General features: G+C 31.8%; 1 protein-coding gene across 3 annotated transcripts in view; it reads left to right on the forward strand.

Moving 5' to 3' along the window:
* The window catches only part of LOC114327306 (ER lumen protein-retaining receptor), a 45,461-nt gene that overhangs the window by 18,545 nt on the left and 3,897 nt on the right, over positions 1 to 23,019 (forward strand). The window contains exon 3 of one of the 3 annotated variants that reach the window (XM_028275887.2): positions 2,406 to 2,989. The exons of 1 other annotated variant lie outside the window; for it this stretch is intronic. In XM_028275887.2, the coding sequence (XP_028131688.1) occupies positions 2,406 to 2,804 (399 nt within the window). In that variant the 3' untranslated portion in view covers positions 2,805 to 2,989. Of the gene's footprint in view, positions 1 to 2,405; positions 2,990 to 13,052; positions 13,401 to 23,019 lie in introns of those variants that run through there. One more of the 3 variants, XM_028275886.2, reaches the window with a different exon arrangement.

Here is a 23,019-nt window from a genome sequence, read left to right on the forward strand (position 1 = left end):
AATCAAAAATGAATAACCATTTTCAATTTGGTTGCAACACGAAACTACAGCCGCATCATATTCTAGTTCAATCAGAGAGTGCAGCAAGCACCTCTACCGGTTTCGAAACTTATTAGTCTCTCATCAGGAGGCACATATGCTGGCTGCTCTCTCTGACCCAACCAGGACAAACCTCAGCCTGCAGTCACGGATTGCAACGAACGAAATGACAGGGATGCCCTAGCGGCAATTGCTAGCAAAAGACTAAGTTTTCAATCTAATAGCACACAAAATAATACCAAAAATACTACTCTATATCCCACCAGATTGAAACCAGTGGGAACCTTCTCTGGTTACACCTCCGAGGCTTCTACAATTTGCAAGCCATAACGGATGCTGAGATAAAGTTGCAATCCGTAACTGCACATTGCACGGTGGAGTTTGTCCTGGCAGGCACGTAGCCAGGAAATGTACTTGGGGGGGGGGGTGTCCAAACACAACTCAATTTTTTTGTTAGATTAGACGGTAAGGTATTGAAAGAAATGTTTAGAGTAAATTTTAGATTCATTTTTTTGTTAGCAACTAATAAGAGATTACAAAACTGATTTTTATTTTGATAAAAAACAGTGGCGTGCCATTTTTTAATGTAATAAAATTATATTTTGGTCAATATCAACGGTTCAAAAAAAGGTAGAGAATAAATTATTTTCATTAAATTATAGAGAAATTTATCCTCTTTTAAAATATATAAAAATTAATATATAATTTTTTTGAAAAAAACTCAAAAATTTGCTACCATTTCAGTTAACGCTATCTAGCGGCGACAGCAAACGTCAAAAATTCAAAACCAAATAAGCGTTTTGTAGTGCAAATTATGCTCTTTCATATGAGCCTAAGTTTGCTAAAAATCGGTCAAAAGAAACGGAAGAAATCTTGGTTTGTTTAAAAAAAACAATTGAACTTCCCCCACCGCTTTATTTTGATAGATAGAACAAAACGTTTTAGACAAAAAATGTAGGGAAATGGTCTGTAAATATGAAAATTATATCATCGATAAACTTTCATTAGACAAAATTCTATAAAAATCCCATTTTTCTACTTTGTGTTGGTTGTTACGCCCTCTAGCGGACGTTTGACAAACTGGAAAATAATTTCCAGCAATTTCTCTTGGCGACTTTAATCACGATTTTTTTTTCTCAAATCTATACGACTAATATCTTATGAGATATGGCCGCTCGCTACCCTTAACTGATCAACCTGTACATAACTACTAGCCCCATGGACCCCCCCCTTGCTACGTGCCTGTGTCCTGGTTGGGTCAGAGAGAGCAGCATATGTGCGTCCTGATGAGAGACTAATAAATTTCGAAACCGGTAGAGGTGCTTGCTGCACTCTCTGATTGAACTAGAATATCATGCGGCTGTAGTTTCGTGTTGCAACGAAATTGAAAATGGTTATTCATTTTTGATTTACATGTTTACTCTGATTGCAGTACGAAGGGAACCATTTTCGTTGGAACTTTACCGCGCTGAGCAGATGGGACGTGAATTATAAATTGTAAAATTCGCTCATCTTCTTTAGTCTCAGCATCCGTTATGGCTTGAAAATTTTAGAAGCCTCGGAGGTGTAACCAGAGAAGGTTCCCATTGTTTTCAATCTGGTGGGATATAGAGTAGTATTTTTGGTATTATTTTGTGTGCTATTAGATTGAAAACTTAGTCTCTTAATCTATCCATGTTTCCTTCTGCATGTGTTTTGTTTTTATTAGTTTGTTCATCTCTTTTCTTTGTTCTCTGATTATCTCCATATTTCTTTTTGTGTTCTGTAGAAGTCGTGTTCCATCTGTTTTGGGAAGCACTGTCAGTGTTCCCTTTTTATTTGTCTTGCTCAAGTATCCGTTTCATTTTGGGATTTCTTTTTTGATATATGTAAGTTTTCGTTACTTTCCTCTATCCATGTGATTATATTGCTACGTTAGGTTATTTTTGAGTTTCCCCCCGGTTTTCTCGTTTTCGTCTTATCGTTTTTTAATATTTTGTTCTCAGCGATCTTCTCTGATATTCTTTTTCTGTATAATATAAGATACGAGTATTCCGTGAATTCCGTATTTAGTTCTTCGACTCTGATTTTCGTTTGTGTTGATGCCTGCTCTCTTGGGTGTGAAGTATTTTATGACGATTCTTATTTTACATGATACTAGGCTATGGTCGCTACCTACATCTGATGAGTTGACGTATCTTACGTATTTTTTATGGATGTATATCTCTATTGGCGATAACATAATCTATCATAGAACATTATTTGCATCCACTTAAAACAAGTGACTCTTTCTTGTTTTGTTTGTATTAAGTAGCCCCTTTCGGCGGGCTAAGTATTTAAAGAAACATTATATAGATTTAATTAACCTCCTATTTGTTTATTTTAAGATACTCTGGACATTCAGTGAGTACTTGGAGGCAGTAGTTATCATCCCGCAGATTTACATGATCTTCCACAGTAAAAAAATCACCAGACACATGAAGGTGTATCTATTTTTGTTGCAAATATACAAAACAATGTACGTTTGCAACTGGATAAACAGAAACAATATGGAGAACCGTGTGGACTTAACATCTGACATATCTGGATTTGTTGATATTATGATATTCTATGTTGGTGTGGTAATTTTGCGCTGCAGTAAAATAACAATTCACGAATATGAGCAAAAGGATGTGACAAAATGGAAAAATATATTCCTCATCAGTAGTGGTTTTGCATCGCCTAGAGCTACTAAGACAAATGCTCCTTTGATTACCGAACAAGTTTACCAGCCTGTAGTCGTATAGGATGTTAAAAAATATTAAAGTGACTTAAGTTTATTGTTATCTTATCTTCTTCTTAGGGTACCATGGAAGGTCAGAGACTACAATGCTTAGATTTTTATTGATAATCTGACTGATGTATTCTTTAGTTTATGAAAATTTTTAACCTTTCTTATGTAATATAAATAAAAATTGTAGAATTAATATAATATGTTTTTTATTTCTGTGTCAAACAATTTCGGCAAAACAGAAGCCTTATGCTAAATATCATTTAACTTAATGTTGCATCTTCACCTAAGAAATATTGTTTATGAGGCGTTTATTGCAGAAAAAATTTTTTCCTCACGTCAAATTAAATAGTTCATTTTTTCTCCTTATGTCCTAAAATATTCTCCAAAACGAAATCTTCCTCCTAGATGACTTATACTTGGGCTATACTAATATTAATCCCCTTTACAGACTTATATTGCCTAAACATTTTCTCCAGTTCCTCTTTAGTCTTCCTCCCCAACTCCTCCCAGAAGTAGATGAACTATTCTTTATATTGGGTGATTAACATCTCGAGTTGAGCATAACCATACCAACTTAACCTAGGCTCTCTCATTTTGGTATTAATTGGTCCAATCCTTATACTGCCCCTCATTCTTACTTAATTTTATCTGTCATTCTTACTTTAATTTTCTTTGTCACTCCAATTGTCCATGTAAGCATCTTAATTTCCGCCACATGCATTCGTTGTTCTTATTTCTTTTTCACTGCCCAATATTCAGTTCCGTACATCAGACGGTCTTATGGCTATATTATAGAATTTTCCTTTTAGCTTCATTGGAATATTTCTGTCACACAACACATTTCCCACTTCCTTCCACTTAATCCATCTAATCTCAATTCTTCTGCATGCGCATCCATCTATTCCCCCTTTACTCTGTAATACCGGTCCTAGGTACCTACTTTAAACTATTAATTTTAGTAAGTATGTAGTCCAGGGCGGATCTGTTTTGAGATGGACGTTGAGAGGTGACTATTTTTTTTGCAGAAATTGCTTGAAATTAACCCATATAATAATAATTGAGTTATCCTCCCACTCAGAAAGGTCCGGAATATTGTTTAAATAACACAGGCCTACAGTGTTTTTGGTGCCAAAGTGTTTAGAGCTGATTTTAGGTATATTTGGGGTGCTGATTCCGAATATGGCTTCAGTTTTGCCCCATCAGCTCTAGTTTTCAAGATAACATATGTCATGCTAGCTTTTATGCATTAAACTACGCATACGCTGATATGGATATAATAAAATGGAAAAAAAATTACACAATTAAAAAATACGTATATTGTAAGCCATTTAACTACAATAAAACCCTTTGTACAATGAAACAGATATACAGTTAGTTTTGAGAAAAAACTAGCCAAATAGAAAAAAAACTTTACTTGACGTAACGAAAGCTTTGTTTGCGTGATTTCCTGGAATGAACTTTTAAACAGTCTCTGTTCAAACTCCAGCAAAAACCTGCCAGCATATGAGTGTCCCATTGGTAGCAGTTATTCATGATTTTTATGTCTTGGTGAAATCTCTCACCTTGCTTCCTCACTGTGTCACCTAAGTTTTCAGGGAAACGGTCCAGTTGGCTGTGAAGATAGTGGACTTTGATGTTCATATTACATCCAAGTGATTGGAAGTTATTCAGCAAACGGTTTACCAGCTCAGCATAGTTTTCACTTTTGTGATTTCCCAGGAAATTTTTCATAATGTCCACAAATGAAAGCCAAGCTTTTTTCTCTGCCTCATTCATTGACCTCACAAAAACCGGATCCTTTGTAAGAAGTCTGATCTGTGGTCCATCAAACATTCCAGCTTTAAGTTTTTCCGTACTTATCTGGGGCAGCTTCCTTCCTATATAGGCAAAGCATGGTCCATTAGAATCAAGTGCCTTAACGAATTGCTTTAGGCCTAACTTAATATGAAGAGGTGGTAAGATTATTTTCTCTGATTTGACTAAAAACTGGTAATGAACCGACTTCTTGCATAAATAAGGCATAATACAGTGAGAACAACAAATATACTGAGGAAGAAGTTTAATTAACAATGTATATGCCTTTAAATAGCTTCTTCATTATCTCAAACATTAAAACTACTAATTTCGGAATGTGCCATATCCAGAAAACTAGAGCTGATACAAAAAAAACGGAATCCATATTTCGATTTATCGCCCATAATATAGTAAAAATCAGCTTAAAGATTCACGGCACCAAGACAAAATTTTTTTTCTGTAGGCCTGTGTAATCAAAATGTCAAAAAATTAAGGAAAGATTCGATTTTTTTCTTGGTTTTTTGATTATAACTTTTAAAGTATTCACTTCCGAGAAAAGTTGCGCTAAAATAAAAGTTGCGTAATTAAATTGCCTACAATATAAAATTGGTTAAAATTTTTTAAAATTGTTACCCTTATTGCAAAATAGCAATAATTGCGAAAAAAAAAACGTAAAAAAACACGTATTCGCATTTTACGTTTTTCAACCATTTCTGCTGCACTTAGGACCTTAATATTTCACCCAGAAAAACTATATGATATGATAAAACAACACTGTAAATTTAGTTAAGATCAGTTCAATAGATTTTGCAAAATAAATTTTGCAATCCAGCTTTCGCAAAAAAATTAATTTTTTTCAAAATGTTGCAGGACTGATAATAAAGCATAGAGCAAGTTAAAAAATTTTTTGCAAATAGAAGAATACTGTACCTTTCATTTTCAATTTGCAAAATTTAAATCGGTCAACTACCACGTCAGGAATTTTTTAAATAAACATTAATTTTTGGTGCTACGCGCAGGACAGCGGTGTTCGATTCACACAAGTTGATTTCCACCAAAATTTCTTCCAATCTGTATCTAATATATTATTTTCTTACTGTATATTTTGTTGTATGTTCATATTTTAATTCCAAAAAAATCAAACTATGTAATTTATTTACTGTTTGTGAAAAATTGTTTAAACAATTGCATATGTTTAAAAATAATACACTTTTATTTATATATTTTATATATACATTTTTATTTTGCTAAAAAAATGTTATTTCAAAGGACAGAGTAGGTAAGTGTTTTTATTTTGCAATAAACAATACATTTATTTATTTATTTCGAAGTGTACTAAAAATTAAAATTTATCAATCATTATCAAAGGTCATTGGAGTGCCCAATCAGAGCGAACGTATCCGCTGTCCTGCGCATAGCACCAAAAATTAATGTTAATTTAAAAAATATCGTGACGCCGGTGGTAGTTAACCGATTTTAATTTTGCAAATTGAAAATGAAAGGTACAGTATTCTTTTATACGTAAAAAAATCAACTTGCTGTCTGCTTTATTTTCAGTGCTGCAACATTTTGGAAAAATGAATTTTTTTGCGAAAGCTGGAGCAAAATTAATTTTACAAAATCTATTAAACCGATCTTAGTGAAATTTACAGTATCGTTTTATCATATCATATAGTTTTTCTGGTTAAAATATGAAGGTCCTAAGTGTAGCATAAATAGTTGAAAAACTTAAAATGCGAATACTTGTTTTTTATGGTTTTTTCGAAGTTATTGCTATTTTGCAACAAGCGTGACAATTTTTAAAATTTTCAGTTAGGTAATCCTATATTGTAGGAAATTTAATTACACGTAGCAAACAGACCGACGTGTTAATTACGTGAATTTTGGGTAGATTTGTCACCAATATACGTAAATTGCTTACGTGAATTTCACGTGAAAATTTGGTTGGAATGTCACATTGAAAATACGTCTTTAAATTACGTGAATAACTCGTCTTCAATAGACGTGTTATTTACCTTAAATAGCAATAAAATGTTTCGGGAAATTCACGTTGCAAATACGTGTTGATTAACGTATCTTTTAGGGAATGTATATATTAGTATTCACGTGAAAGATACGTCCTCGGTCCTCGGCTCACGTAAATATTTCGACCTTAATTAACTTATGAATCACGCAATTATTATTCTCATTTGATATAAATAAAACAAGCATAATATAAAATATTAACAATGTATTTATTTAGTAGAATTTAGAGACTTTAAAGCATTTGTCTTGTAAAATTATTATACAAGATAATGAACCAAAAATGGTACCGACCTAAAGACACATTAAAAAATTTGCCAACACAAAACACAACACAGGTCACTTTTTATTTCTAGGAGGACACTTCGACACTTTCTCGTTTTTTCTAATTGCATCATCGGCGGCACTTCAACCCTCGAGCAGTGAGGTAAACGTTAATACGAAAGACATTATTATAAATAAACCCGCCTAAAATAAAACGAAGGAAATAAAGCTCTTCACGTTTCACGGTTTCACTTTCACTTTTTGTTGTGAGAAATTTGAGAAGCTGATATTAGAGGTTATGATCATCGATTTTAAAAATCGATTATTTTTATATTAAAGTTAAACTATTCTACTTACTTTAAATTAATATTACGTATTTTCTTTTTGTTTTTAAATTTATTCTACTATTAACTAATTGGTCTTAATAAAAATCTATTTCAATACCAGAATAATATAAAAAAATAGTCATATCGAAATGTGTCTATTATTCGATAAATCGATTAATTTAGTTTTCAAACCAACTATGTTAATCACGTACCGTGGTCACGTGATAGTATTTAAAGAAGGAGAAAGGCTTGGTAGTACGTCATCGCCGCGCGCGCGATTTAAAAATTAGACTCAACATCATTTTAGCTCCTGTGATATTTTTAAAGAAAGAAATAGCAAAAATAGCGTCAAATCAAGGTTGGATTGAAATAGTTATGCTAAATGATTTTAAAAGCGAAATCATAAAACCCAGAATCATAATTCCTAAATATGCAGAATCAAATCATTTAAATAATATTTTAGTAAAATCTATACTGAGCGACTTTGTGGATTACACAGTAATTTATACAGACCGTTCTAAAAATCAAACAGGAGTAGGATGTGCTATGTATGTGCAAAATACCCATCAACATAATAATTACAAATTATCTAGTATTAGTAGTATTTTTACAGCTGAGATTATAGCCATCGAAAAAGCTTTAGAATGGATCAAAGAGAATAATATTGAAAAAGCTGTGATAATAACAGACTCCAGATCTGCAATATATGCAATTGAAAATACTGATTTTAGTTCATACAAATCAAAAATTTTATGTAATATAAAAAATAATTTGTCTAAAGTGGAAGTAGTATTTATATGGGCAAAAGGGCATGCCGGTATACTGGGTAATGAGAAAGTGGATGAGTTGGCCAAAGATGCAATAAAAAAAGGTGAGATACTTACTCACATCTTATCGACAGATGCAATAAATGACGTCAAAGTTAGAATAAATAAAATATAGAAAAAAGAATGGAAAAATATTACAAGCATGTCAAAAAATTTATATTTTTCTTTACATCAAGAACTTCCTCCGCCACCTGAATACATATTTAAATATAACCTGCCAAAGCAAGATATTTCTACTATCGTCAGATTAAAAACTCGACACGGGAAATATGAGGCACATCTGCACAAATTAGGAATAATTAATTCATCAGTCTGTTTTTGTGATAATGTTTCGATTAGAGATTTAAACCATATTTTCTTGGAATGCAAAATTAACGAGAGATATATAAATCAATTATATTACAATTTACGACAAACACAAGTTCATTTTCCAATTAGTATAGAATATCTACTAAGTTGTCACAAAATGGAAATATTTAAATTACTCATAAACTACTTGAAAGAAACAAATATAATCATTTAAGTGAAATACGTATAAATATAACAAAACTAATAAATTAAGGTAAAAATAAAATAAAAATCTGTGGCTAACGGACTCGCATCCAAGCCATTTTTTCATACACACACACACACATAAACTTTTTGTTTAAATATTTGGTATTATTTACATTACTTTTACGTGAAATACATCTAATTTTTCGACGTCCATAAAATACAGTGAGTACAATTCAAGCGATACGTATTTAACCAACACCGTTGTAAAATTTTGCTTTCCAAAATATTTCTCAAAATTTAACCAAAGGAAGTTATTTCTGTTTCGTGATTATTACGTGAAATAAACGTACCTTTGCGATGTAACCGACATTCACACCTATTATAAAAAACATGTACTATATTCGTCATTATGATTTTATATTATTCTAATGTCAAACATGTATAATGGAAGCACTAATATATAGGTGAATGATTTGGCACTGAAATACGTTTTTTTCCCGTCATAAATCACCGAGTTACGTATTCGTTGAAATTTGCCGTAAATTTAACGTAATCATCACGTAACTGGGCTCAAACCTGTTTGCTGGGATAACTTTTATGTCGGTGCAACTTTTCTCGAAAATGAATATGTACTTTTAAAGTTTCTGCAAAAAAGTATGGTCTAATGGGAAAACCACCCAAATTTCATAAAGACAGATACATAACATGAACAACAATGACATGAAATGAAATGAAGAAGGAATTGAACTAACATTAAGTGAAGTAAAGAATGCCAGACTAACGCTAAAGGTACGTTTTTACTGGAGTGTCTGATACGATCATCGTTAAACGATCGTAGGTGAGCGGTGAAAAAGTAACTATTCGTTACAAAGTACTCGTTACTTACGAATACTGAAAGTAATGATTACTATACAAAGAGACAAATCGTTACTTTGATTACTCTTATTACTTCGTACCAATCGTATCAGAGCGAGTAACGACTATTGTATCTGCTTTGATTACTTCGTTACAAAATACAAAAGTAATAAAAATAATCATAGTAATCAAATCATTTTTATCCCTTAAACAGATCGGTGAATGTCGTTGTTATATATAATACCTACACAAAATACCTACCTACTGAGAAATACGATTCTCGATATGATTACCGGTACTCAAATACAAAAGTAACAAAAGTAATCATAGTAATCAAAGTAACGAATACTGTAAATGATTACTTTATACATAAGTAACGATTTGTAACGAATACTCGAAAGTAACTATAATCAACATCACTAGTGTGCATCCTTATGTTGGGACCACAGTAACGTTAACGTCTAACGTCCATTATCGCATTAATTAACACACCAAAAATGATGGAATGAACTGCGCGTTATAGTGACTGGCCACACTTATTTTATCGCGCAGTCAGCAGAACACCCCTTTTTTTAATCCAATAATTTCAAGATGGAAGTCGAAGCTGCTACGCTGTTATATTTTATGAGTGATAATTATTATTTTATGAATTTATTATTTTATTATTTATAGACTATGACGCATCTGTTAAAATATTAGTACAATTGGATATTGAGAGGTGACTCATATTTTTTTGCAGAAATTGCTTGGAAATAGCTCAAATACCTAATAATATTTTTCTACAACCGTGTTAAAAATGCAATTTTTAGCACTCCATACGAGCGTTAAAAATGCTACTTTAAGGCACTAGTGCTTTAAAATTTTTAAGGCACTGCAGTTCGTATTGACCGTATGCAATTTTGATGTAATGTCAAAAAAATATAAAAATGGAATGTCATTCAAGTTCAAGTAAAAGTTTTTGTAGATATTGTCCTGTAATTACGTTTGTAGAAAAAATATTGTATGGTATGCGTGTTTAAAAGTACATTTTTAAGGCACTCATGTGAATTGCAGAACTCGCTTAGCTCATTCTGCAAACTTTCACATGCGTGCCTTAAACGTGTACTTTTAACACTTATATCATAAATAACTATTGAGTTATCCTCCCACTCAAAAAGGTCCGGAACATTGTTAGTCTAGTAAAATAAAATTACACAGGTTGAAACAAATTTTATATCAAAGTTTAGGTGGGTACAAAAGATATTTTCAAAAAAGTATCCAAATCATGCAGGGGGATCATTGTTTAAATAATTAAAAAGGGGTCATTTTTGCAAAAAAATACTTTTTTAACTGCTGAGGTCATTCAGTTACTAATGAAGATCTATAGGATTATTTTCTACAAAGTTGAACGGTAAATCTTTCATATAAGACTTACTAAATTAAATTCGACACCCTATTTATTTAAATAATTGTACATAAAACTTTAAAAACAAATTTGCAAAATATTATTTTTAGCGTTTTAAATAAGCACTATAAAATATCTTATTTTACTGAAGAAGTTGCGCTATGTTACCAGTACTAAGCAAAAAAAAAATTGAGATATTGAATTTGTTTATTAAATGTTACTATATTTTCAATTGCAAAAACGCGGTTGTTGCCAAAGACCTATTTACCTGTATTAAATCTTATTATTTTTATTTTTATGTATATTTTCGATAAATGTACTGATAAATTCAAATTTCAATTAAACTACCCCCTAAAATGGCATTTGAAAATTATTCAAATTTGTTTATAATTTGTTTTTTTAATAACGTCGCGGGGATTAAATATTTTGAAATGCCGTTTCGATAATTGAGTTCCTGGGAATTTTTCACTAATTAACAAATTTTTTGTCTTTTTTTTCTCTTCTTTTTTTTTTCTTGGAGTTATATTACTACGGGCTCTTTTAGGGTTAAGTTTCATTAAGCATGTCGACTCTCTAAGTTGTAGATTCTAGACCTAAAAATATTAAGATTTAACTAAAATCTCTTTAATAAAATGTGTCTACTTACTGAGTTACAGGGTGTTTCATTTAAAAATTTAAAAATTATTGTTACCAAGTACTAAAGTGTGGGTACTATACAGTCTACTAAATTGTGATAAATAAAAGTTTCTAGCTACTACCAGAGGTGTACGACAGGGGATAGTGAATTATTGACCCTTCCCAAATTCTACGCCACTGAGGGAATTACTATTTTAGCGAAATTTTTCGATTCTCCAATACTTTCTATGTAAATAATATACTCTTTACTGGTAACGATTAAGTCATTAGTTTTCGAGATATTGGACGTTAAAAATGAAATGGCATAGTTATTTTGATTTATCCATTCATTCATTTTAAACTTCCAATATCTATTACTTCCAACTTCCTATATTTATTATTCTAAACTTCCAACATTAGCCATTTAACCCATTTGCGGACACGACTGTATATGTAGAAACTTACAATGTGACATAAAGGCTTACTTCAACTTCAGAGATGCTTTACATCTCCGACCCTGTTATAAGACTTGGAGGGTATTGGCAGCCCCTTGAAATTTAAAGTAAGTTTTATATCTTGTGTTTATGAAGGTTAAAGTCGTTCACAAAGAAATTAGAAGCCTAGATAGGTACCTACGTAGTTTGGTTTCCTCACACCTCACGCTTTTTTGAATTTCCACAGATATCATAGGCGTAACCAGGGGGGGGGTTTGGGGGTTATAACTCCCCCATTCTAGTGACGTCATCCATCTGGGCTTGATGACGTAATCGACGATTTTTTAAATGAGAATAGGGCTCGTGTACTAGCTCATTTGAAAGGTTATTTAATTCTCTATTATTTATACAGGGTGTCAAAAAGAATGTTTTTAAATTAAATTATTTGACAAAAAGAAGAAGAATGTATGTAATTTATTTAATTTAAAATACATTTTACTGCTCTCATAAATCAGAAAAAATGTTTATTTCACAAATAAACATTGCTTTTCGCTTAAATTAAATGTTCAAACTTCCAAAAGGCAAGTGGTTGGCGGGATCTGGCTTGAACATTGAATTTAACCGCAAAGCAATGTTTATTTGTGGAATAAACATTCTTTTCTGTTTTCGGGTAACGGTAAAATGTATTTTGAATTAAATGAATTATAAACCTGTACAAATAATACCCTGTATAAATAAATATGTAAATATTTATATTACTGAATGGAGAATTGAATTACATTTCAAATGAGCTAGCGCATGCCCCCTATTCCCATTTAAAAAATCATCTATTACGTCATCACGCCCAGATGGATGACGTTACAAGTATGCCATATATGCTAAATTATCATAATTTTAAAATAAAAATCGACCTGTTTTAAGATTTTTCCTTAAAGTCGCCGGTTTACGAAATAACGAATTTATTCCTTTCATTTGAACCATACTGTATATAGGTAAATATGTACAATGTATGTACCTACATGTACAAATTATTTGACCACGCCATTGGCCATTGACTAAATTACCGTTAAATTTATTGAATCCTTTCCAATGTTTCCAGTTAACAAAATACCAGTTATCGCTATGGTAATTAGTTTTTCGATAAATACAGAATGTAAAAAAAATACAAAAACCTAATTATGACGGAAAACCCCAGTTTTATTATTACTGAGTACAAGGTAGTAATCCAACTAAATATTGCGATAAATCTCACCGAAATAAGTAGACAAATGTTTGGTCCGCTATTTTAGAGAGTTCGAGAATCTTTCTTGGAAACTCTCAAACAGAGTGATCACTGCGCTACTGCGGATCAGTCGAATAGTCGAATGTTGAATTGAATCTTGAATTTGAATTTGAATCAGTTAGAACGTGGATTGTTCTGTGGATGTGTATGCTTGCTGCTTGCTCTCTAGTTATTTATTTTGGTCCATTCAGATCTGTTTTTGTTTTCCAAATTTGAAGACATGAATGTCTTTAGAATAGCTGGTGATGCATCGCACACCCTTGCAATGTTATATTTATTATGGAGTATCCTAAAGGAGAAGTCATATGCTGGTATGTATTAGTACAATTTTTATTTACACATACTTCAATTTCAATTATTATGATCATCAATTAAATTCTTTGTCTGTTTATTATTTACTTCATAAAAGTGTATTGTGTCAATATGTTGCAACATCTGGTGTATGCTATCCAGTGGTGTAGGGTTACAACACTTTTGGTAATGGTGGTGAAATAGATCATTTTTTAGTTTGACGCAGTGGCGGACCTATGAGGGGGATAGGGAATTTCCCCCCTCTGTCAACAAGGCCCAAAATTAAAGAAAAAAAAATTGTTGAAATATAAAAATATAATAATTGACATAAAACTTAATGTATTGACAGACAAATTCAACCCAGTCAAAGCACAATTAACATTTTATTTTCTTTAATTTTGCGTCATAATTTTTTTCTGTATAAAAATACTCTCGAAAGAAAATTGGGACTTGCCTGCATTCATATGTGTGTAGAAATATTTTTATCCCCTCCCACCCAAGACAGTCTAAATATTAACATTTTCTCTTTTTCATAGTTCTTATTGCTTTGGTTTTTTGTTTTCATGCGACTTAGTAGAAATTATTTATGCAGAAAATGTAGCAAATGGGCAGTGTTTGTTTGTTTATTTATAGACACAGTACACAAACAGGGTAACCATAGACAAAAAATTACATTGACGGTGTTAAAAAGCACCTATAGAAAAAATATAAAAATGTTCTCAAAATAACTGAGACGTCTTTAAGGTGGTAAAGTCAGTGTTAACTTAGTAACTGCTCAAAATCCCAAAGAAAATTCTCCATACTAACATCTATGATAATAATTCATGGGTACTTCCAACTAGGGTACTGACCTGGAAGTTAATCAGTACAGTAGGAAAATTGCATTTTGAGTTAAATATTCTCCTTGAAAAATTAAAAGAGTGAGTTGGTAAAGTTCCTGAATAGGAGTTATACATACTTCCAATCAAGATATTTGAGAAAACCTTAATTTTAAGCTTATTACAAGCTTATAAAGTTTACAAAGTCATTTGTGTTTGAATGGTCTGGTTAAGTTTCCGGCACAGGTAGAAATTAATCTATTGTACTTTTAATGATTATACCTGCTATTCAGTATCTTTACTTTATAAATTTAAGGATACTACTCTAATACAAATGGCTTTGTAATAGGATTAAGATACGGTTTTTGTCAAATAATTTATATTCCCAGATTATATTCCATCAATTATCAGTATATTTCTAATAACAAGAATTACTTATCTTCGTTAATTTTTATAACGGCTTAATTACATTTTTATAATTTCTATACAGGTCCGCATTTAGATCTAATGACTAGGTACTTAGTTGAAAGCTTATTTTATATGGATATTTAATATTAATTACACTAAAAAACGTCCTTATCAGTTACCATTACGCTTAATTTTCCAGCAGAAAGCAAGCTATTGTTTCCATCCAGAAAGCAAGCTGTGAGACATTTTTGAGTAGGTATTTTAGGCAACCTGAAAATTTTTCAGGTGACTCTTCTATGATAGCCTAATACAAAAATGCCGGTCTGGCTGGAGGGTAGCGGTTATTTTCCCCAAAAATCCCTCCAAAGTTAAAAAAAGGGTAAAAATTGTTATTACAAAAAATATCATTGATATGACTTGAAAGTAAATTTAAATATTCAAATATAAAGAAAATAAACAGACCAGGCGATTTGAGGGCGATTTTAACTCTGCAAGATACTCTCATGGGGCCCCAGGATTATTTTCAGGGGGTGCATCTGAACTTCAGAAGATTTCATCTGAATCTGTACATACTATTAACGACTTTAAAATATACAACTATACATGCATTGCTATGTACATTCTTTCCGGACAGGGAGGTACAATTGTTATTTTGACAGGGTATTTTTTAATTTTAAAAATAAATATTCTAAAAAGACAGTTTTTTTTTGGTGAAATTGTCCAATTGTCCAATTGATCAAATAAATTACGCGTGCATATAAATGAAACCGCTATAGGTAAGCATCAGTGTGAGAAAGAGCGTATGCCGATAGCTGTTTGCGTCCTCTGTTGTAGCTGAGCGAGTCCGTTCGCTCGAGAAAATCACGTGACCTGGCGATATCCATTTTGTTGTGCCTCGAAACGTTAGAGTAATTATTATATATATTTTTTTAAGTAATTTTTCTTAATTAAAGGAAAATAATACGTACTATACAATAGATTTTGCAAATATGATAGAAAAAGACAAATTTATTATTATAAATATATAGGTAGAAAAGTATAAAACTATAAACTAAATTAATTCTGTGTCCGAATCTTGTACTTCTTCTTCAAACTCTTCATCTAAGCTTAAATGTTCATCCTCTTTTTCTTCGTCAGACTTCCCTCGAGGCTGAGATTCCTCTTCCACATGATCTGTAAATAGTTGTAATATGTATTTAGAATTAATTAAAAATTAATCAGTGATTAATTCATTGAGTTGCTACGTATTCTCTGTCCTTTTATACGGAGTCGAAGCCTGGACAATCACGGGCGCATCTGAAGAAAGACTTGCCATTGTTGAGATGTGGTGTTATCGAAAAATGTAAAAAATATCATGGACACAACACTTAACAAACAGGGAAACATTAAGAAAGATGAAAAAGGCAAAAGAAATACTCAACACTATGAAGGAAAGAAAAATCAGCTAAAATAAATATACATTCTCTTTTTCTTCGTCAGACTCCCCTCGAGACTCAGATTCTTCTACCTGATCTGTAAATAGTTGTAATATGTATTTAGAATTAATGAAAAATTAATTAGTGATTAATTGATTGAGTTGCTACGTATTCTTACTTATATAACTAATGCTTAATACTTTTCCTTATATAACCAATCACATCACGTTTTTTATTTCTCAGTATATGACCAAAGTAGCTCATGTTTCTTTCCTTCATAGTGTTGAGTATTTCTTTTGTCTTTTTCATCTTTATTAATGTTTCCGTGTTTGTTACGTGTGTCCATGATATATTTAACATTATTCGATAACTCCAAATATCAACAACTTTCTTCAGATGCGCCCGTGATTGTCCAGGCTTCGACTCCATATAAAAGGACGGATAATACGTAGCAACTCAACTAATTAATCACTAATTAATTTTTAATTAATTCTAAATACAGTAGAACCCCGCAAATATGAAACCCGCTAATCCGAACGTTCGGCAAATCCGAACCAACGGAAAGTGAAAAAAATTAAAAAATTCAAGACGAAAACTTAAAAACATGTTTATTATACAGAGTAAAACCAGAAAATTGAACAATGTAGGATTAATAGAACTTTGGCATTTAAAATTTGTTAAAAATGAAGACGTACTTTAATATGTAGTGCTTATAAAGGTTTTTGTTATTTATAATTGGCTTTGGCATAAACCAATTAGCCAGACTTACTTATAAAGGTTAAACATATAAACTTTCTTCCATTCTCTTGTAGTGAACTTGAGTCCAAAAATATTGTCCAGTCTTACGAGAACGTTTTGCGACTCAAAATCAACGACAATGACAGCTTTGATTTACTAGTTAGGCTAACTTTCGGATAATCCGAACTTTTCGGAATCCGAACAGGCTGTCCCCCAATTAGTTCGAATTTTCGGGGTTCTACTGTACATATATTACAACTATTTACAGATCATGTAGAAGAGGAATCTGAGTCTCGAGGGGAGTCTGACGAAGAAGAAGAGAATGAATATTTAAGCTCAGATGAGGCGTTTGAAGAAGAAGTACAAGATTCGGACACAGAATTAATTTAGTTTATAGTTATACTTTTCTATCTATATATTTATAATAATAAGTTTATCTTTTTCTATCATATTTGCAAAATCTATTGTATGCACGTATTATTTTTCTTTAATTAAGAAAAAGTTACTAAAAAAACTATAATATATAATAATTACTCTAACGTTTCGAGAAGCAACAACATGGATATCGCCAGGTCACGTGATTTTTCTCTAGCGAACGGACTCGCTCAGCTACAACAGAGGACGCAAACAACTATCGGTATACGATCTTTCTCACACTGCACTGGTGCTTACCTATAGCGCTTTTCATATATATGCACGCGTAATTTGTTTGATCACCTGGCAGTTGGAAAATTTCACCAAAAAAAACCTGTCTTTTTTAGAATATTTATTTTTAATATTAAAAAATACTCTGTCAAAATAACAATTGCACCTCCGTGTCCGGAAGGAATGTACATAGCTATGCATGTATAGTTGTATATTTTATACTCGTTAATAGTATGTACAGATTCAGATGAAATCTTCTGAAGTTCAGATGCATCCCCTGAAAATAATCCTGGGGCGCTCATGCAAGTATCTTGCAGAGTTAAAATCGCAAAATCGCATGGCCTCTTTATTTTCTTTATATTTGAATATTTAAATTTTCTTTAAAGGCACGTCAATGATATTTTTTGTAATAACAATTTTTACCCTTTTGTTTAACTTTGGGGGGGATTTTTGGGGAAAATAACCGCTACCCTCCAGCCAGACCGGCATTTTTGTATTAGGCTATCATGGAAGACTCACCTGAAAAATTTTCACGTTGCCTAAAATACCTACTCAAAAATGTCTCACAGCTCTTGGACCATGATTACCTTGTAGTTCTTGAATCAGGTGCATCTTCAAAATATATAATATTCTCCTCACGTGTAATACATCCATAGATTATGGTAGGACTGTAGACAATTCGATGTAAATTTGAGGTTCGAACTGTTTTCTAATGCCCGGTGTCCATTTTGTTCTCGATCGACGATGATATATAAATGGCTGACGTGTGGAGTAAAAAATATGGTTTTATTGACAGCTACTGATAATTATACTGTAGTTGTTGGTTATGTAACTTTCTGTAATAGACTGCGCTCAAAAGAGCTCAAATATTCAATTTATTATTTCACAAATAATGTATAGATCAGCACAGAGGCCAATGCCTCTATCCTAATAACATACTTTGAATTATAAGCTTACAATACAATTTAATCGAGGACGTATTGCAACAATTCAGGAACAGGAAGTTCAATTAGAAAATATATTATTTGGTACTTTATTAAGAATGCATGTTGAATGGACTCTAATTATTAAAATATTACTCGATATGTTTCACAATGTTTCAATTATACACGGTGAAAATAAAAGTTCAGGAAGTTAAAATTAATGTGAGATTACAAATTAAGGGATTAATTTGTGATTGAACAACTGTTATTGACTTGTCTAAAGAATAATTAGCTAAAATAATACAAATACAAAGAAGAATTGCTAGTAAACGACTAATATTATCTAATGTATGCCCAACAATTCCACATAATATTCTAGAAACACAACATAATCTAGATGTTAAGCTTATGTCTCCCATGTCGTTCCTTAGAATTGGCACATCTTGCCAATTCTTGCTAATTCTTCAGGAATCCCTCTTAATTTGTCTTGACAAAACAAACTATAGAATTTTTATGTCTTTAGACCTATCCTTCCTTTCCTATATTTCTAAAAATTATGACCATATAGTCCCAAACTATCCTCAAAAAGAATCATAGCTCTAGTTCAATAATAAATAAGAGAGATATATTATGTAAAATATGATCTAAAAGTTTTGGCACAATATATTTATGGATTTTTTTTGTTAATGAAGAAATTTATTAAAACACTAACTAAGTAGATATTTTAAATTACAACTCAATGCTTAACTAAACTTGCTACTTAACTAAGCTTATTACGTACTTAATCTTAATTATCAAATTATGTGGAGTGACCCATTCTTTTCTACTAGACCAAATTTCTTCGAATGTCTTTCATGAGGTCCTGGGCGGAATTCAGATCAACTTCTCTTAGCTGTTTATAAATTCGCCTTCTTAATTGTTCTTCATCTTGGGCTCCCAGCCTCCATGATAAACTTTCCTAGACAGTAAAGCCCAAAAATCCTCTATTGGGCGAGCCTTCAGCAAGTTTGTAGGATTATCGTTTTTGAGAACAAAAGGTGTTTGGTGTTGTAGAAGTCAGTTTTGGATATTTTTTGAGTAATCGTATGATGCTATGTCTAAAGAAATTGTGCTGTACTAGTATACTTTAAAAGACCAAAAATAATAATTTTTTTAAGAATTTTTTTCTCAGAACCTTTATTAAAAATGAACATAAAACTTTTAACATATTAATTTTAACATCTAACTCTTAAAGAGTACAAAAAATATATCTTTTTTCATTTATGCACGTACACCAATATTGTAGAGTGCGCAAAATCGAGGCCTCGAAAAATGATGGCGGACAGTTTATCTCAGGATTCAGATATCCCAAACAAAAAAGTCGTACTGCATTTGAAATAGGAAGGTTTCTTACGTGTCAATTTACCACAATTTGACCAAAAAATAAAAAATAAATATATTGTAACCATAAAAAACTGAAGAAAAACGGGCGATTGTTTCACAATTTTTTTCAAATTTCCGTAAAATATTTTTTTGCGGAATTTTTCACTAATGGTAGTAAATTGTCACGTAAGAAACCTTCCTTTTTCAAATGCCATACGATTTTTTTGTTTCAGAGATCCCAATCCTGAGATTAACTGTCCGCCATCGGAACTACTTTTTTTCGAGGCCTCGACTTATGCGCCCTCTACAATATTAGTGTACGTGCATAAATGAAAAAAGATACATTTTTTGTATTCTCTAAGAGTTAGATATTACTATATAAAAAGTGTTTTGTTCATTTTAATAAATGTTCTGAGAAAAAAAATCTTGAAAAAATGCTTATTTTTGGTCTTCTAAAGTGTACTAGTACATACCTTAAGAGTATTTGGGGCACTAACGTCTCTTTCCATATTTAAGACCGTTCCTCCTCAATTTCAACGATATCGTACTCTTAGAAGATCTGTATTGACGAGCCAATCTTCTAGTTTCCATTCCAACCTGGTTTTTTCTTCTTCTCACTAATCTCTCTGACTTCTGTGCAGTAAATGCACGTGGTTGTCTACATTTTGGTAGATTTAGCCATGGTATTCCCAGCTCATACTCCGTTATTGTTCTATAAATGGTTCTGCGGAAGTTGTTTTGATTCTGAAATATTCGACAGATTTCAGCTTCGTATACCCGCCCAACCACCTTTTGGATACTTTTTCTATTTCTAATTTATACTACATCTTAAAGTGAAAACTTCAAAATAAATAATCTTAACCTGATAGTAGACAATTTAAACAAGCTTTTGTTTCCAAAGGCAACTTGATATCATTTGGTTTTTGTTAAAACTAAAGCCAATGAATTTTGTGCCAAAATTTTTAGGGCACACGTTACTACCGTACAGTGGTACAGTAATTTTGGCAATCTATAACTTTATTATTTGTACTCCGATTTTCAAGATTCTTGCACGAGTTTGTAGGTACATGTATTGATGTCAATTGCTATTATTCTGGTAACAAAAATTTTTTGCTTAGATGGCATTATACGGGAGTGAATGTAAGCGTTGTTTTTTCTCCTAAATTTAAAAAATTCTTTGGAAAAATTGGAGGGCTGATTTTGTTTCATACCCTTTTTGTATTATCCTGGAGGTATCACTAAGGTCTTGTTTTTGAATTATCTGAATATCTCTTTTCTTGTAAGAGCTGTAATTAAAAACACTGCTTTGAAGGTTTATTTAATTAAAAATATCAAACGCACTAAAATTAACAAAACAAAACAAATTTAATAAGAAAACAAAACAATTCAATAGCGGTTATGTCCACCTCTTGCAGCAACGACTGCTCGCAATCTGTTTAGCATCTAATAAAGATGTGTTTTCCTTGCCTAGGGAATAGCCCGATATTCCTCTACTAGGGCCATAAATGTACCAACTTTTCTGGAGGCCTAGGATGATGGCAAATAGCTTTTTTTATTCATCCCATAAATGCTCAATATGATTGAGATCTGGGCTGCATGCGGGACATTCTAATCTTATCAATCCAACCTCAATTGTATGAGTCAATCAATGTTTTTATTTACAAAAAATGGTACAGCTCTTACAAGAAAAAAGATATTCGGATAACTCAAAAAACAAAATGTTGGTGATGCCTCCTGGAAAATATGACAGGACTATGAAACAAAATCAGCTATTCCATTTTCCACAGATTTTTTTAAAATTAGGAGAAAATACAACGCTTCCTTTCACCCCTGTACAATGACATGCAAGCAAAAATTTTTGTTACCGGAATAATACCAAACAATACGAATACATGTATTTACAAACTGGTGCAAGAATCTTGAAAATCGGAGCAAAAAAGTAATAAAGTTATAAATTGTCAAACTGAATCAAACATTTTGGGTGGCGGAATTTTGTGCCGGTGAGTGTAGCTTCAATAATATCATTTTGTATATGACTTGAAACTCTCGAAGAAACAGATGTTTCTAGATTTTGACAAAATTTTTGATCTTTTTTGGCAATTAATGTTAACAATTCCCCGTAATTGCCTCGATTGTCAGAGTCGTCGCACTCAAAATGATCACGAAACGCTAGTTCTTGTTTTTCCCAAAAACATACAGTATCTCTTATAAGTGTGCTAAGGATATACCATATATACCTATCTATTTTTGAACAAACTCATTATGTTTAGCAATATTTGCTTTCAAAGCTTGGTTAAGAGAATTTTTGATTTTTGTTTTGCCAAACTGAATCAAATTGGGTATACATCTTACATGTAGGTAACGGAGAAATTTCATGTCTCCTTTTTAAAAATCTAACACCATTTAAATCGTGAACTTGGTCCACCCATTTTTCTGTAGAAACCAGAAGACATGGCCAACAATACAGTTTATTTTTCTTGCAACGATAATATAACCAAGGATTTTCACTGTACCAACTAAATTTAAAATATCGAACTACTTTTGTTGATTTCTTTTTTAAATTGTTTAAAATAGGTCTTTCATTTTTAATAATCTCATTTTTTTCTTCAAAATTATACAAGGAGAATTACTTTTCAAGTAGTTGATCGATTAAGAAGCGACACTCATCTATGGTTAACTGAACGCACACTTTTTATAGGTACTGTCACCAATTTTAAATTTGGTAGCAGCCCTACTGATACACAGCGCGCTTATGCCGTCGCTTCTTCAAAATTTTCAGTCACTAGCCGGTCCCGAGCTCCAGCGTGCGTATATAACCATTGTCACCAGAAATGAGTCTGGTAACAGAGTATAATAACGTGCAACGGAGTCACATAAACTCGCCAATATTTTAGTGTCTACGAGTAGTTGGCTATTTAATGAGTTATTTACTGAGTTAGGTACTATTACCACATAATATAATAATATATTTATATTGGTAAAAATACTGGTAAATAGAATTATTCATCGTCATAAAATATTTATTTGCAAGATTTTTAAATGTTACCAATGGTAACAGTGGTTACATGGACGCTTCGCCAGTGCTACCATATAAACATATATTTTTTTCTACAACCGTGTTAAAAATGCATAAAAATGCTACTTTAAGGCACTAGTGCTTTAAAAAAATTTTAAGGCACTGCAGTTCGTATTGACCGTATATGAAATTTTGATGTAATGTCAAAAAAATATAAAATTGGAATGTCTGTCAAGTTCAAGTAAAAGTTTTTGTAGATATTGTCCAGTAATTACGTTTGTAGAAAAAATATTGTATGATATGCGTGTTAAAAA

Source organism: Diabrotica virgifera, chromosome 2 (genome assembly GCF_917563875.1).
Source record: "Diabrotica virgifera virgifera chromosome 2, PGI_DIABVI_V3a".
NCBI lineage: Eukaryota > Metazoa > Arthropoda > Insecta > Coleoptera > Chrysomelidae > Diabrotica > Diabrotica virgifera.